The following is a 13,451-nucleotide window of genomic DNA, read 5'->3' as shown; positions in this document are numbered from 1 at the left end:
CCAGTTGATAATTGATTGGGAATCAATATAAAACAGTTATGAAATGGTACATCAGTTTTATCAATACAAAATAAGATTCAACTTACAAAAGGAAATTATACTACTTTTCAGAAATGTTTATCTTCTGCAAAGTGCTATGTCCTGCAACATGGGCCTTGGGAGTTAAAGACCTGTGGGTTTAGACAGATCACTTTTTGGCTGTGTGCCCTTGGGCAGTTACTTATCCTCTACTTAAATGCCTCATCTGTAAATGGATATAATAATGGCCAACTAATAGGAAATGGTAAGAATTAAATTGAGATGATGTATGGAGCCCTAGCCAGTTTGGCTCAGTGGATAGAACATCAGCCCATGGACTGAAGGGTCCGGGGTTGGATTCCGGTCAAGGGCACAGTCATGGGCACATACCTCGGTTGCAGGATCGATCCCTAGCTCTGGTCAGGGAGGATAAACAAAAAAACAAAACAAAACCAAAAAAAAAAGAAAAGAGAGAGATGATGTATAGAAAGCAGGCACATAGTAACTGCTTAGTGCTAGCTATTAGTATTATCGCTGAATGAAACTATCTGTTCTAGAGTAATATGTGATTTTCAAAATCTATTCTCTTAGCTACCAAATGATTTTGACATTGAAGCAGCCCTGTTGAAATATCCTGTGAGCTATGAAGAGAGCATGAATACTGTGTTAGTACAAGAAATGGAAAGATTTAACAAGTAAGGATCTATATCCCCAGTGATCCATAAGGTGACCAACCAAAGTTGATAAAAGTTGGTATTGATTTAAAGCTTTAAGAAAAAAATTATCAAAACCTGCCATTTCTTTATAATTTCCCCCTTTTTAAATTCATAATTTAACTGCATAACCTTTTGCCTCAGAAGTAAGGATATCTTTTATAATGTAAAAATAATGATGAAAAAGAAATCTGGTTAAAAATGTTCATTAATTAGAATTTCTCATCAATCCATTATTAGTTTCTTCAGAAACTAAAGATGAAATGAGCATTAATGAGGCCTGTGTGTAGTCACATCTTTTGACATTTTTCTTCCATTTAACATATATACACCTTGTTTTTCTTCCTGAGTACAATCTAGGTTGATTAGGTACCCCATCCTAGCAAACAGATTATATATGCTTTGAATTTTTAAATTGCATTTTCTACAATTCAGTCCGGGCTTAAGGAATGGACATTGTTTTGGTCATGAATTTTCTAAGTGTTTCCAAGTTTATTTGGGTTTCTAGACTTGTTTTAAAATAAAATATTAATTCAGTATTTTGTAAGACCATACATATAATAAGTATTCACAAGAACTTATCTATAATAACAAAAGCATAATATGCTAATTAGACTGACAACCTTCCGGATGAAGACAGGGCTGCAAGGGCCGAGCCCCTTGCACAAATTTCGTTCATCAGGCCTCTAGTATGTAATAACATATTATCCCTCACATCAGGTATATTTAGGCTTCTAGCCTAAAACCCTGACATCAGGTGTATTTATAGTATTCTTAGCAGTTTGGGCCTAAGTGGGAAGCAGATTATTCAAAAGTGCATAAATGAATATAAGCTTTATGTTTTGAGGCAGTTTCCCAAATTCAAACATTGTATAACACTTTTATAACTTTTTCCACATTTAAAAGTCACCTGTAACATTATTTATGTAACATTTTTCTATTAATCATTATCTGCTTAAATTAGCCTAGTCCTATGCAATAATACCCAAAAAACTAGTTGTATTATTTACTTTATTTAAACTATTTCTTTTTAAAATGAAAAATGTTAATTTAAGTATAACTTAAAATAACCTTACATTGCCAAGTAGAAGTGACCATACTTTGGGAAACACCCTTATAAAGCTGTGAATGAGATTCCTGCTATTTCTTCTGAAAAGATTCCATGTTGATATTCATTTCACATATATGTTGATCATATAATTGCTTTCCTTGCAGTTTAATTAAAACTATACGTAGCACTCTACAGGACCTCGAGAAAGCTATTAAGGGTGTGGTTGTAATGGACTCTGCATTGGAGGCACTCTCCGGAAGTTTGCTTGTTGGAAAAGTTCCAGAAATATGGGCCCAACGATCATATCCAAGTCTTAAGCCCCTAGGAAGTTACATCACAGATTTTTTAGCCCGGTTGAACTTTTTACAGGTAAAAGATTATATATAATGGGGAGACATTAGAAATTGGCTATGGTCACTTGAGATCTCTGAGTTGAATGGAATGTGATTAGTAGTTTCGTGGTAATCTAACCAAACTTTTAAAATATTTAAAATTACACATATTTCAAAGCATTGAATAGAGAATTAAAATTTTGTTTTACTCAAACCCAAGTAATATGTGACATTTATATTTTCAAAGATTCTGCTTTTGTGGTAAATCACCAAAAGAGCCTGAGGTTTGGGTCTATCAATAATTGGGCATTGTCTTTTTTAAAATATGTTTTTTTAAAAAAATATATTTTATTGATTTTTTACAGAGAGGAAGGGAGAGAGATAGAGAGTCAGAAACATCGATGAGAGAGAAACATCGATCAGCTGCCTCCTGCACATCTCCTACTGGGGATGCGCCCGCAACCCAGGCACATGCCCTTGACCGGAATCGAACCCGGGACCCTTCAGTCCGCAGGCCGACGCTCTATCCACTGAGCCAAACCGGTTTCGGCTAAAATATGTTTTTATTGATTTCAGAAAGGAAGGGAGAGGGAGAGAGAGAGAGAAACATCAATGATGACAGAATTTCATTGATTGGCTGCCTCCTGCACAACCCCCACTGGGGATCGAGCCCACAACCTGGGCATGCACCTTGACCAGGAATCGAACCCTGACCTCCTGGTTCATAGGTCTATGTTCAACCACTGAGCCACGCCAGCCGGGCTGGGCATTGTCTTAAAATCAGTTGCTTCTATCTCATAAAACCAGGGAAAAGATGAATGCTTTGAAATCTCATTCACCCCCTCCTCACCCCCCACCAACCCCATCACCCCACCACCCCACCACCACGCCCTTCTGGCCAACTCCCGCCCCAAATACACACATAAAAGGATGCTCAGGGCAGGAAAGCAAGCATGGGGCAAGGCGCTATTTTTCCTCACTAACTCCTCAGCTCACACCCATCTTATGGTTGATATTTATGTAGAGGTACCAGGTGGGGAAAGACCCAAAAGTACTTTTTGTAAATTTACACAGTTATATGACCTTTCAGTGTTCAGTTGCCTTTTTGTTATATAAAAGCTTTATTTGTTTCACTGTAGAAGCTAATCATAAAATATCCAGCGCTTGTAAAGATTAGAGGGACAGGCTTTTTCAGACATCACTTTTCAATTTTTGTCAATCTTGTTGTGTTAATTTACATTTCTTTGATTATTTATTAGTGAGCATGTGCTTCTTTTGGTATGTGTGCTTGCCATTTGTATTTTTCTGTGAATTGCCTGTTCATCTCCTAGGCCATTTTTCTTTTGGACTACTTAGCAATTTTTAATTTATAGGAGCATTTTATGTAGATTAATATTTAACAAAACAGTACAGAATAGTGGTTTTAAGTGTTTAAGCTCTAGAAGAGTTGCCACCTCCTAGCCTCAGTTTCTTTATCCATAAAAATGGGCATTTTTATCTCATAGGGTAACAGTCTACAGTATGTGATAAGCATTCAATAAATGTGGACTGTTCTTTCGTAAAATCAGAAACTGTTGGATTTTATCAAATGCTTTCTCAGCATTTTTTGCTGGTGATCATTTTTTATCTTCTTTAGCTCATTATTGCATTGAATTATATCACTACATTTCCAAATGTAAAACCATTCTTGTGTTTCTAGAAAATCCCTCTTGGTCAGTGGTACCTTATTCTTTTAATGTTTTAATTGATTCCATTTGGATATTTTTAGGGCTTTTGATATACATTACCTATTTATCCTCCAGAAAATTTATTCAACCATAGCCCCATCAGTAGTGAATGAGTGCCTATTTCTCAGTAATTAGTGTTCATTTTTATCTTTGCTAATTTGATAAGTGAGCATGTGTACCCCTGGGTGATTCCTAGGCATGTCTACAATATGTCTTTGACTTCTTCCTATATGTACCAGTCTCTTTCTGTCCCTTATCAAAAGCATCTGACATAGTTAATTCCATCCTCCCCTTGCCACACTTTTACTTTTTTTATACCCTAATTTATTTCCCAAACTTTTCTAGAACTTTTATTGGAACTGCTTGCATTTCAATATATACTGCTTTGTTCCTGAAGGGCCTGATGAGTCTTCAGCTTAGTCCCTTAGAGGGTCCTGGCATGGCGCCAGCTGGGACAGTATCCAGGATAAATTCAATTTGTTGTTGTTAATATAAGTTCACATCAAACTCTTTACATTCTGAAATTTGCATTTCCACTTGAAATCATCCCATTTGAATGAGTAAGAAAGGTCTCATTATTGAGCACTTCATCACCCTTTTCCACAAATCTTCCCCTGAATGGATCTCCTTCCCCCATTGTTCCCTTACCCTTACAGAAGCTGCACATTTTTACCATATCTTTCTTTCTCCTGGACTCTTGACTTCACCTCTTAATCATTCTTAGAGTTAACAAATTAAGCAAATGAGTCATCTGGAGTTTCCTGTCCTTTTTTTTCTCTCATTTCTCTCCCACCATTGACTCTATTTATCTTCCCCCTCTCCTTCCTGTACCTTTTTTTTTAAAGCTTTTATGCACACTGGCTATCATTTTCAGATTAAATCCAGGATCTGACAGTATCTGTGTGAAATTGAGCAAGATACTCATCTTTCTGAACCCAATTTCCTCACCTGTAAAATGAGAGGAAAATACCTAACTCATTGAGTTATTTTGTGAACTAAATGAGGTAATACATTTAAAGTTCTTAGCACAGTGCTTGGTGTGTACAAAGCACTCAGTTAATTGTAGCTTGTATATAAGTAGCTGACCCAGACACTCATGACATTCTTGACTAAATGAAGCTGTGGAATGAGCAATGGAATTTTCTAAGCACTTGCCTTCTGGGTTCTTACAGCTTCCTTGTGTGAAGTGCTGGTTCTGCCTAGCTTGTGCCCTCATGGAACTCCATCTCTTTCTCTACCTCTTGATCTGATAGCTTGTACTGTCCTAATATCTCTAGCAGGGGTTTGTTCTCTTCCTCCCAGGAAGCAAAGTTGGCTTCTTCCCATAGCGTGCTGCTCACTCAGAAACAAAGTGCATTTTATTAATTCATCTGTTCGGTCAACAAATGTAAATTGAGACTCCACTTTGTCCAAAGCACCTTGTTGTTGGACAAAGTTGCCAAATCGACTCCAAGTTGCCAATAGCCTATAGGGAGATAGTGTATATATCTATGAAAAAAACTAATACAGTATAGTAAGGGATCTGTCACAAAAGACTAAAGTGCTTTGGGAACTCAAAGAGAGAAGAGAGTTCTTTTAGCTCAGGAAAACAGCTTGTTTATTGGATGAGGTAGCATTGGAACTGGGTCTAAAGCAGCGGTTATCAACCTGTGGGTCGCGACCCCTTTGGGGGTCAAACGACCCTTTCACAGGGGTCGCCTAAGATCGGAAAACACATATATAATTACATATTGTTTTTGTGATTAATCACTATGCTTTAATTATGTTCAATTTGTAACAATGAAATTGGGGGTCACCACAACATGAGGAACTGTATTAAAGAGTTACGGCATTAGGAAGGTTGAGAACCACTGGTCTAAAGGATAAATGAGTTGGACACTACAAAAAAAGGAGGAGGACTTAAGAGAGATAGCTGTGGCATGATGTAATTTAGATGGATTCTGTTATAAAATTTAGACATAAGCTAAAACATAATTTGTTTCTTTGTGTAATTGAAAAATCAGGTGGTAAAGTGGCTCCAGGCAGGGTGTGAGTTGGGGTACAAACATGGTCACCTAGTCTTGGTTTCTTGCACTTCATTTCTTGGCTCCAGTCTCTGTGGGGTAACTGTATTCTCAGATTCTCCTCTGATGGTAGTATGATAGCAACAGCAACTCTAGCCTCACAACTTTATAGAGAGTTGAGAATGAGTCTTTTCTCCAAAAGTCCCAGCAAGAATCTCAGCATCTCTGGCTTTGATTGGGTCACATGTCCATAACTGAATCAATCCTTATGACTGGAGGTATGATTGGCTAGGCAATGAATCCCTTACCTTCCAAAAGGTGTAATACCACTGCCAGAAGAACCTAGAGTGAGAGTGTAGGAGGGTTCATCCACCAGAGTATTTTCACTTTAAGATAAGTAGAAAAAAACAACAGATGTCCACCCAGTGCGAAGAAGAGACCTGCAAATGGTGCATTCTGGTTAGAACGTAAGATGTTTGAAGGGAATTAAAAGGGATAGAGCTGAAATACAAGTTGGGGCCAGATTGTGAAGTGTCTTGAACAGAAGACTAAGGTGTTTACACTACAGTGTATTTAGACTTTAATGTGGTGGCATAGCAGTAGGTCACTGAAAAATGATGCAAGATGTTAAACCTGATCCAAACCATGCATGGCCCGGTACCCTCTGCCAGCATTGTTATAGAAATATTGAGCAGGAAGAGAGAAAAGCAGCAAGAAAAAGTACACTCTGATAGAGAAAGAAGACCATGAATATCTAACCTGGAGGGAGGGCAATGGGCATGGAGGCAGAGAGTTTAAGAAGGTTAAGGAACTGGAGTCAACACATGAGGGCAAGAGTTAGACAATGTTTCTGAAGATGGTTGCTTTTGAGTGGGATTAAGTAATAAATAAGCCCCTAAATAATTTATATTTGGCTTTTTGAAGAAAATCTTAATTTTTCAAACTTTGTTTTATTCAGGTTAATGTTAAAATGAGTTAGAATTTTGCAAGAAGAGTAACTAGAAGGGAAAAGAGGTAGGAGGGCCAAGATAGGTAGTGTGTTTGGTGTCAGGAAGAGAGTCCTGTAATGGAAATTGTAGGCAATACACACAAAAACCAGAATCAGGAATTATGTCAGGTGACACTTGTGTAAGTTGAAAAAATAAACATAATACATTTTGTTTTTTCTTTACAGGACTGGTATGATTCAGGAAAACCTTGTGTATTTTGGCTCTCTGGTTTCTTTTTCACCCAAGCCTTTTTAACTGGAGCTATGCAGAATTATGCCAGAAAATATACCATCCCTATTGATTTACTAGGATATGAATTTGAGGTACAGTAACTTCTTAAACTGCACAGTATAGCATTACATCAAAGTCATGTAGTTAAGCAAAGAGGATATGCAGAATTCATATTTTTATAGCCCATTATATGCAATTTGACTTTTTTCATTCTTTGAATTTCATGAAGAAAGTATATAATATTTGTCTTGCTTTCTCTATAATATAATAGAAATTTTATATATCTCAATATTCAATTTGAATAATCCAGGAGCATTTGAGATCTTGCTCCTCGGCATATGTTGTCAGTTTGAGCTCAAATACATTCTTAAAAATTCTCTTTTAAAAAAGCCAATGCTGCTTTTCTATTTTAGCAAAAATTAATATGAGGTACAGTGAAACTTGATAAAATGCTTCATAAAGAACTGTATTATACATTTTTACATTTACACTTTACTGAAAATTATATAGTTTAAGGAGCTCTAATATAACAGAGTTTCCCTGAATGTATTCTGAAGATTTAGCCAATGTTTTCTTTATGAGACTAAAGTTATCTGGAGAGGAGATCATTACCAGTGTGTGCCTCTCCCTTTAGGTTATTCCTTATGATAAATCTGAGACATCACCAGAAGATGGAGTTTACATCCATGGATTATATCTCGATGGAGCACGCTGGGACAGACCAAGGTCCATAGTTTCAAAGCAAAGACCTCCTCAATTGTAGCTGAATCTTCAGTCAGATAAGCTGGCTGCTGCCTTCCTCCCTGACACGCACCCCCCACCCCAACCAAAATGCCTCTTCTAGGGAATATGTCAAGTAATAAATAATATTAGAATTCTTGCCATAAATCATTACTCAGGTTGGGGCAAGTGATGAGTGGTTTTTAGATCTTGAATAGTGTTTAGTTAATATTTCAGTGGTCTAAGTTAATGGACATCATTTTCCTACTTCTTCTGTTTTATAACAGTTACCTTCCATTTTATAAAGTGTAGGAGCACCTCACTTTTAAACAATTTACAGTTATATTAAAGGTATTATTTCTACTGGTTAATGGAAAACTTTTTCTTGTATTTTGATGACATAATAAATAAATATTTAAAATAAGTGCTGAATTTCCAGCTTGGGAAACTAAGCAATGCTATTCTTTTTTCATATATATACTAGTAGCCCTGTGCACAAATCTGTGCACCAGTAGCTCACCAGTAGCTCACTGCCGCCCTCCTGTTGCTCCCCCGCCCCCCTCTCACCCCTACTCCCCCTCATAGCTTCTGACCTGCCCCCTCCTGTAGCTCTCCGCCACCAGCTTGTAGCTCACTGCCCCATCCTCCTGCTGATCCGTGATCCGGTCGTTACACGGTCAGTCATTACGCTTCACGGCATAATGACCATTTGCATATTACATCTTTATTATATAGGATACTTTTATTGATTTCAGAGAGAAAGGGAGAGGGAGAGAGAAATAGAAACATCAATGATGAGAGAGAATCATTGATTGGCTGCCTCCTGCACGCCCCCGATTGGGGATCGAACCCACAACCCAGGCATGTGCCCTTGACCAGAATCGAACCCAGGATCCATCAGTCCCCAGGCTGATGCTCAAACTGGCTAGGGCAGCAATGCTATTCTTGTTTGAATATATAAGGTAAGAGAGGAAGGAAGAACATATTTCCCCTGGAAATTCACTAATAAACATAATCCTCTATTTCCAGAGTCAGAGTTAGACTTGGCTCTCAAGGGAACATTAAAGGCCAAAGCAGAGAAAATCGCTTAAGGACCAAGAAGGTGGTTCTACAGAGATCATTCTAAGACAGGGCTATGAGAAGACTTGGATGCACATAGTTCATTTGATTGTTTCTCTCTTCTTTTTCATCACTCTACTGGGTGATGAAATTTCTCTTAACTTTTCTTTATATATGTATTCATCTTTTTCTTCCTTCCTTCTTTCAAACTAATAAGCAAACAAACAAACAATGTAGCATAGGAAAAAGAAGCCACATTTTCTAGATAGGCAGATCTATATTTGAATCCTGACACTGGCATTTCAGAGCTGTGTTGCTATGAGAAAAGTACTCAAACTTTCTGAGCCGCCACTCTACCTGTGAAATCAGATTAGGATTGGGGACAAGATCATTGAGAGGGTGAAATGTTATAGGCCACTGTCTGCCTCATGGACAGCACTTTAAAAATAGCAGGAATTAATATTTGTCCACTGTTTGTACATATCACCTTTGCACAGTTTTCTTTTGGTTCTCTCAATTTTTCATTGCCTCTTCCTTGGATTTATTTTGTTGTTGTTATTTCTTTTTGTTTTTTTTACATTTCTTTTCCTGCATATCTTTGGTTCTCTCTTGTATTAAAAGCCACTATCAAAGTAGCAGTTTCTGAGAAGCAAATTTCATCTTATGTCTAATAAATGTCTCTCAATTTCTCTTCACAGTGGATTACTTGCCGAACAATATCCCAAACTTCTGTTTGACCTGATGCCTATCATATGGATAAAACCAAGTAAATACACTTCTAACAAAACTTCTTAGAGCTTTAGGGAGGATAATGGTAGATATTTTTAACTGTTCCCCCAAATAAGTCTTTGCTCAAGCCTATTAGAGTTTTGTCCAATTACAATAAATAGTTCCTCCGTTTGTGTGTTGCATTTGTATTATTTTAGGAATATCATTCTTCCTCTTTTTTGCTCTTATCCCATGGGATGTAACATTTTCTTTGTCCTTCCCCCACACTTCTACTTTTTAGAGTCTAGAGCTTCCCATCAATATTTTGATTCTCAGGTGCTTTTCTTTGCACACCTCCCTGAGACACAAATAGGCTTGGCACAGTCTCCAGCTAACAACTAGAGTTTTCTGGCTACAAAATCTACTAGGCCTAGGAGCTGTCAGGTGACCCAAGTTTAAGACACTGCAAGCCACATGGGTGCAGCCTAGTTTTGTCCCCTTGGAAAAGTAACTTGCTCCTTCCCTCCTTTGCTATCATCATTTTTCCACAAGTCTAAACAAATGAGGTTCATTCTTTTGTTTTCTATTTTTTCTGTATTTTTTTATTCTCAAATAACTATTAATGAAAACATTTATAAATCACCCATAATCACTACCCAGACCATCAAGTGTTTCCATTATTAATGCAGTTCTAGTTTAACTCTGAGAAATGTGAACTTCCTTTTGTGAGTAGCTAAGAATTGGTGTATTTGTCTTAGTAATAACCTGCTGAAAACAAATAGTAACTTCAACTTCTAATTTATGGGTTTCTTGTATTAGAGCTCTAAGCAACTGTTTCTCTTTTTGCATCTCCCCCATTACCTATGCTGTATTTTATTCCTTCCTCCCTACCTTCGCTTTCTCTTACTCCTTCTCTCCCAAGTCCTCTTGAGTGTTTTCTTGCCTGTAAGTGATCCAGACATTAAAATCAATTCCTGTCCTCCAGACCTAGAATCATGAACCTTATGAAATCACTTCCTTATTTCTCAACTATAATTACTATAAAAACTTTAAAAAGTAGCATCAACTTTCAAATGTTCAAATATCATAACCATAATCTTAAATTTAGCACTTGCCATTTTATTACAAGATAGTTGTTCTTTTAGTACCATTGGGTCTTTTTCTCTTTATGAAATGAAAATATTTCTTTTATTTTTTTTCAAGATCAAAAGGATCAGATTGAGAAGTCGAATGCCTATATCTGTCCCCTCTACAAGACAAGTGAACGTAAAGGAACTCTTTCCACGACAGGACATTCTACTAACTTTGTCATTGCAATGTTGTTAAAAACGGACCAACCCGTTCAACACTGGATCAAGCGTGGGGTTGCTTTGCTTTGTCAGTTGGATGACTAAATTGGACAAATTTAACAAAATATCTGAAGCAAAAAAAAAATACCATGTCTTCACATACTTCAAAATATATATATAATAAAACCAAGTATCTTGGTATCATTCTTAAGTGGTCTTTGTGAAAGGTCTTTGCATAGCTCTCCTCCCTGATATATCACTCTTGATTGGGATATGGCCTCCTAAATGGACTTTTTTTTTTCATTCATTCAACCTTTGTTGATTCTTTTTTATTTACTGTTGTCCATGGAGCCAGGGGTGGGGAAGGAGGTGGGGGAGTGCGGTTATGCTAAGAACAAAACAACCACAGAAAATTAACCAAGTATGACAAATGCTAGGCAGATAATCCAAAATCAGTGGTATAATCAACAGTTTCAAGGTGTGTTGTTTTTTGTGTGTTTTTTTAGATTGATTGGTTAAGCAAAGCCCCACTGAAGAGGTATCCTTTAAGCTCAGATTAAATGTGTGTGTGTGTGTCGTCATAATGGTTCTTTTTTTTTCCCCCATTATCATTTATCCCCTCTCTAGCCTCCTCCCTCCCTCTACTGCCCACGTGGTTGCCTCATAGATGGACTCGAAATCATAGTCAGACACTTAGGGAAGAAAAACATAAAATGTTTCTTTGTAGCATATAGCAATTTTTAAAGCTTCTATTTTGTTCCTTTTTTTAGTTAGATATGTATGTGGAAAACAGATTTGAGCAGAATAACTGGATAAAATTTAACTAATATCAGAAAACATCTCTTTTCACAAGTGTCAAGTCATTCCTCAGCTTCAGCAATAGTTTACTTTTCGCTCACCTACACAAACATTTAAAATACATAGATAATAAATAAGGAAAATATTATTACAACAATTCTAAAACTAAGCCTCTTATGCAGCGGTTCTCAACCTGTGGGTTGCGACCATCAGAAAACACATATAGCATATCAGATATTTACATTACGATTCATAACAGTAGCAAAATTACAGTTATGAAGTAGCAACGAAAATAATTTTATGGTTGGGGATCACCACAATATGAGGAACTGTATTAAAGGGTCGCAGCATTAGGAAGGTTGAGAACCATTGCTATGTCACGCTTTTATTTTTTTAATATATTTTTTATTTCAGAGAGGAAGGGAGAGAGAGAGAGAGATAGAAACATCAATGATGAGAGAGAATCATCAATTGGCTGCCTCCTACATGCCCCCTACTAGGGATCGAGCCTGCAACTCGGGCATGTGCCCTTCACCAGAATCTAACACAGTACCCTTATGTCCACAGGCTGACACTCTATCCAGTGAGCCAAACTGGCAAGGGCTGTCATACTTTTAAACATTAGTTTCATTTCTCACAGTATCCCTGAGGCGAGGAAAGGAAACTCAAAGCAGTGAAGTGAACGCACAAAGGCAGTGAGATCCTGCACACCTGGGTGGTTTGTGCTTCTCAGCATTAGCTTCATAGCTCATTTTAAATGCCACGTGGACTCATTATTTTTAATAGTTAATATTGTTCTTATTTAGTGTTCATTCAGAATATTAATGTACATTAACAATTTAAAACATTTCAATGAAAACAAAATTTTATTATCCTGTGTGGAGTTAATTCCTTCCTTAGAATTCCCAGGATATTTGGCTGCAGCTCTGTAACCCAAAGAAAATGTAGGTGCAGCTACCCAGTGAATCAGAACCATTACAACAATCACTTTTGATAATTTGGTTAGAGCAAAATGTTTGGCCTCTAAGTAGAAAGTTGATTCTGTTTTGCAGTGGCTGTGTACATGAGTCTTAAGAGAATGAATTCACTTCATGTGGACATCCCCCTGCAAAATAAGCATTTGTTCCAAGAATGGGATTAAAATGTTTAATCCTTTAAACTTGATGAATATAGCTGTGAAGAAAAGAGATCATGTTTCCAAACAGAGCTAAACCACAAGTGAAAAAAACAAGGAGAATGTGCCAGACTGTCTTATGATCAAGTATTTATAGTAAAGCTATTAATGGAATGGTCATTACAGCGGAGTGGAGATCCTAAATATAAATGAAAATTCTGAAGTGCTAATCTTTAACAGTGAAAACTGCAGTGCTGTCCTAAAGGTGATAACAGAAGGTAAAAAGTCTTTGGTATGTGATCAAACTTATTCTATGCTAAAACTGAAATGTTCTTTTAAAACAATTGAGATATTGCCTACTAAAATGCATTGGTTTGTATGACTACTATTTCTATTATTTGTTGTATTATTTATTCTTATAACATGTTCATGTTTAATATTTACTAACTAAATAACATTTTTTTCAGCATAACTTTCACTGAATGTAGAAAGATGTTCTTTTGAGTGAGTGATATAATCACTGAAAAAAACTCATAAGTCAAGTCTAAAATAGATGAAGATAAGCATTTCCAGTTACAATGGTACTGACCTACGTTTCTATGAAAGGTCGTTTTTCCTGAATAAGCTTTTAGTAAATGGTTACTCATGGAAGCTTCTAATTTATATTGAATCTGGGCGGTTCAGAAATTTTTTTAAGTT

At 36.8% G+C, this 13,451-nt stretch overlaps 1 protein-coding gene across 1 annotated transcript in view; it reads left to right on the top strand.

Moving 5' to 3' along the window:
- DNAH12 (dynein axonemal heavy chain 12) overlaps window positions 1-11,099 on the top strand; it is a 238,892-nt gene extending 227,793 nt beyond the window's left edge. The window contains exons 70-75 of the mRNA XM_023755751.1: window positions 610-713; window positions 1,947-2,151; window positions 7,019-7,156; window positions 7,699-7,790; window positions 9,542-9,609; window positions 10,755-11,099. Of these exons, the coding sequence (XP_023611519.1) occupies window positions 610-713; window positions 1,947-2,151; window positions 7,019-7,156; window positions 7,699-7,790; window positions 9,542-9,609; window positions 10,755-10,945 (798 nt within the window). The 3' untranslated portion in view covers window positions 10,946-11,099. The remainder of the gene's footprint in view (window positions 1-609; window positions 714-1,946; window positions 2,152-7,018; window positions 7,157-7,698; window positions 7,791-9,541; window positions 9,610-10,754) is intronic.
- The last annotated feature ends 2,352 nt before the right edge of the window (window positions 11,100-13,451 follow it).

The sequence above is a fragment of the Myotis lucifugus genome, unplaced genomic scaffold (assembly GCF_000147115.1).
Source record: "Myotis lucifugus unplaced genomic scaffold, Myoluc2.0 scaffold_83, whole genome shotgun sequence".
Taxonomy (NCBI): domain Eukaryota; kingdom Metazoa; phylum Chordata; class Mammalia; order Chiroptera; family Vespertilionidae; genus Myotis; species Myotis lucifugus.
The sequence above is the reverse complement of the archived record's forward strand: the minus strand, read 5'-3'. Positions and strand labels throughout refer to the sequence as shown.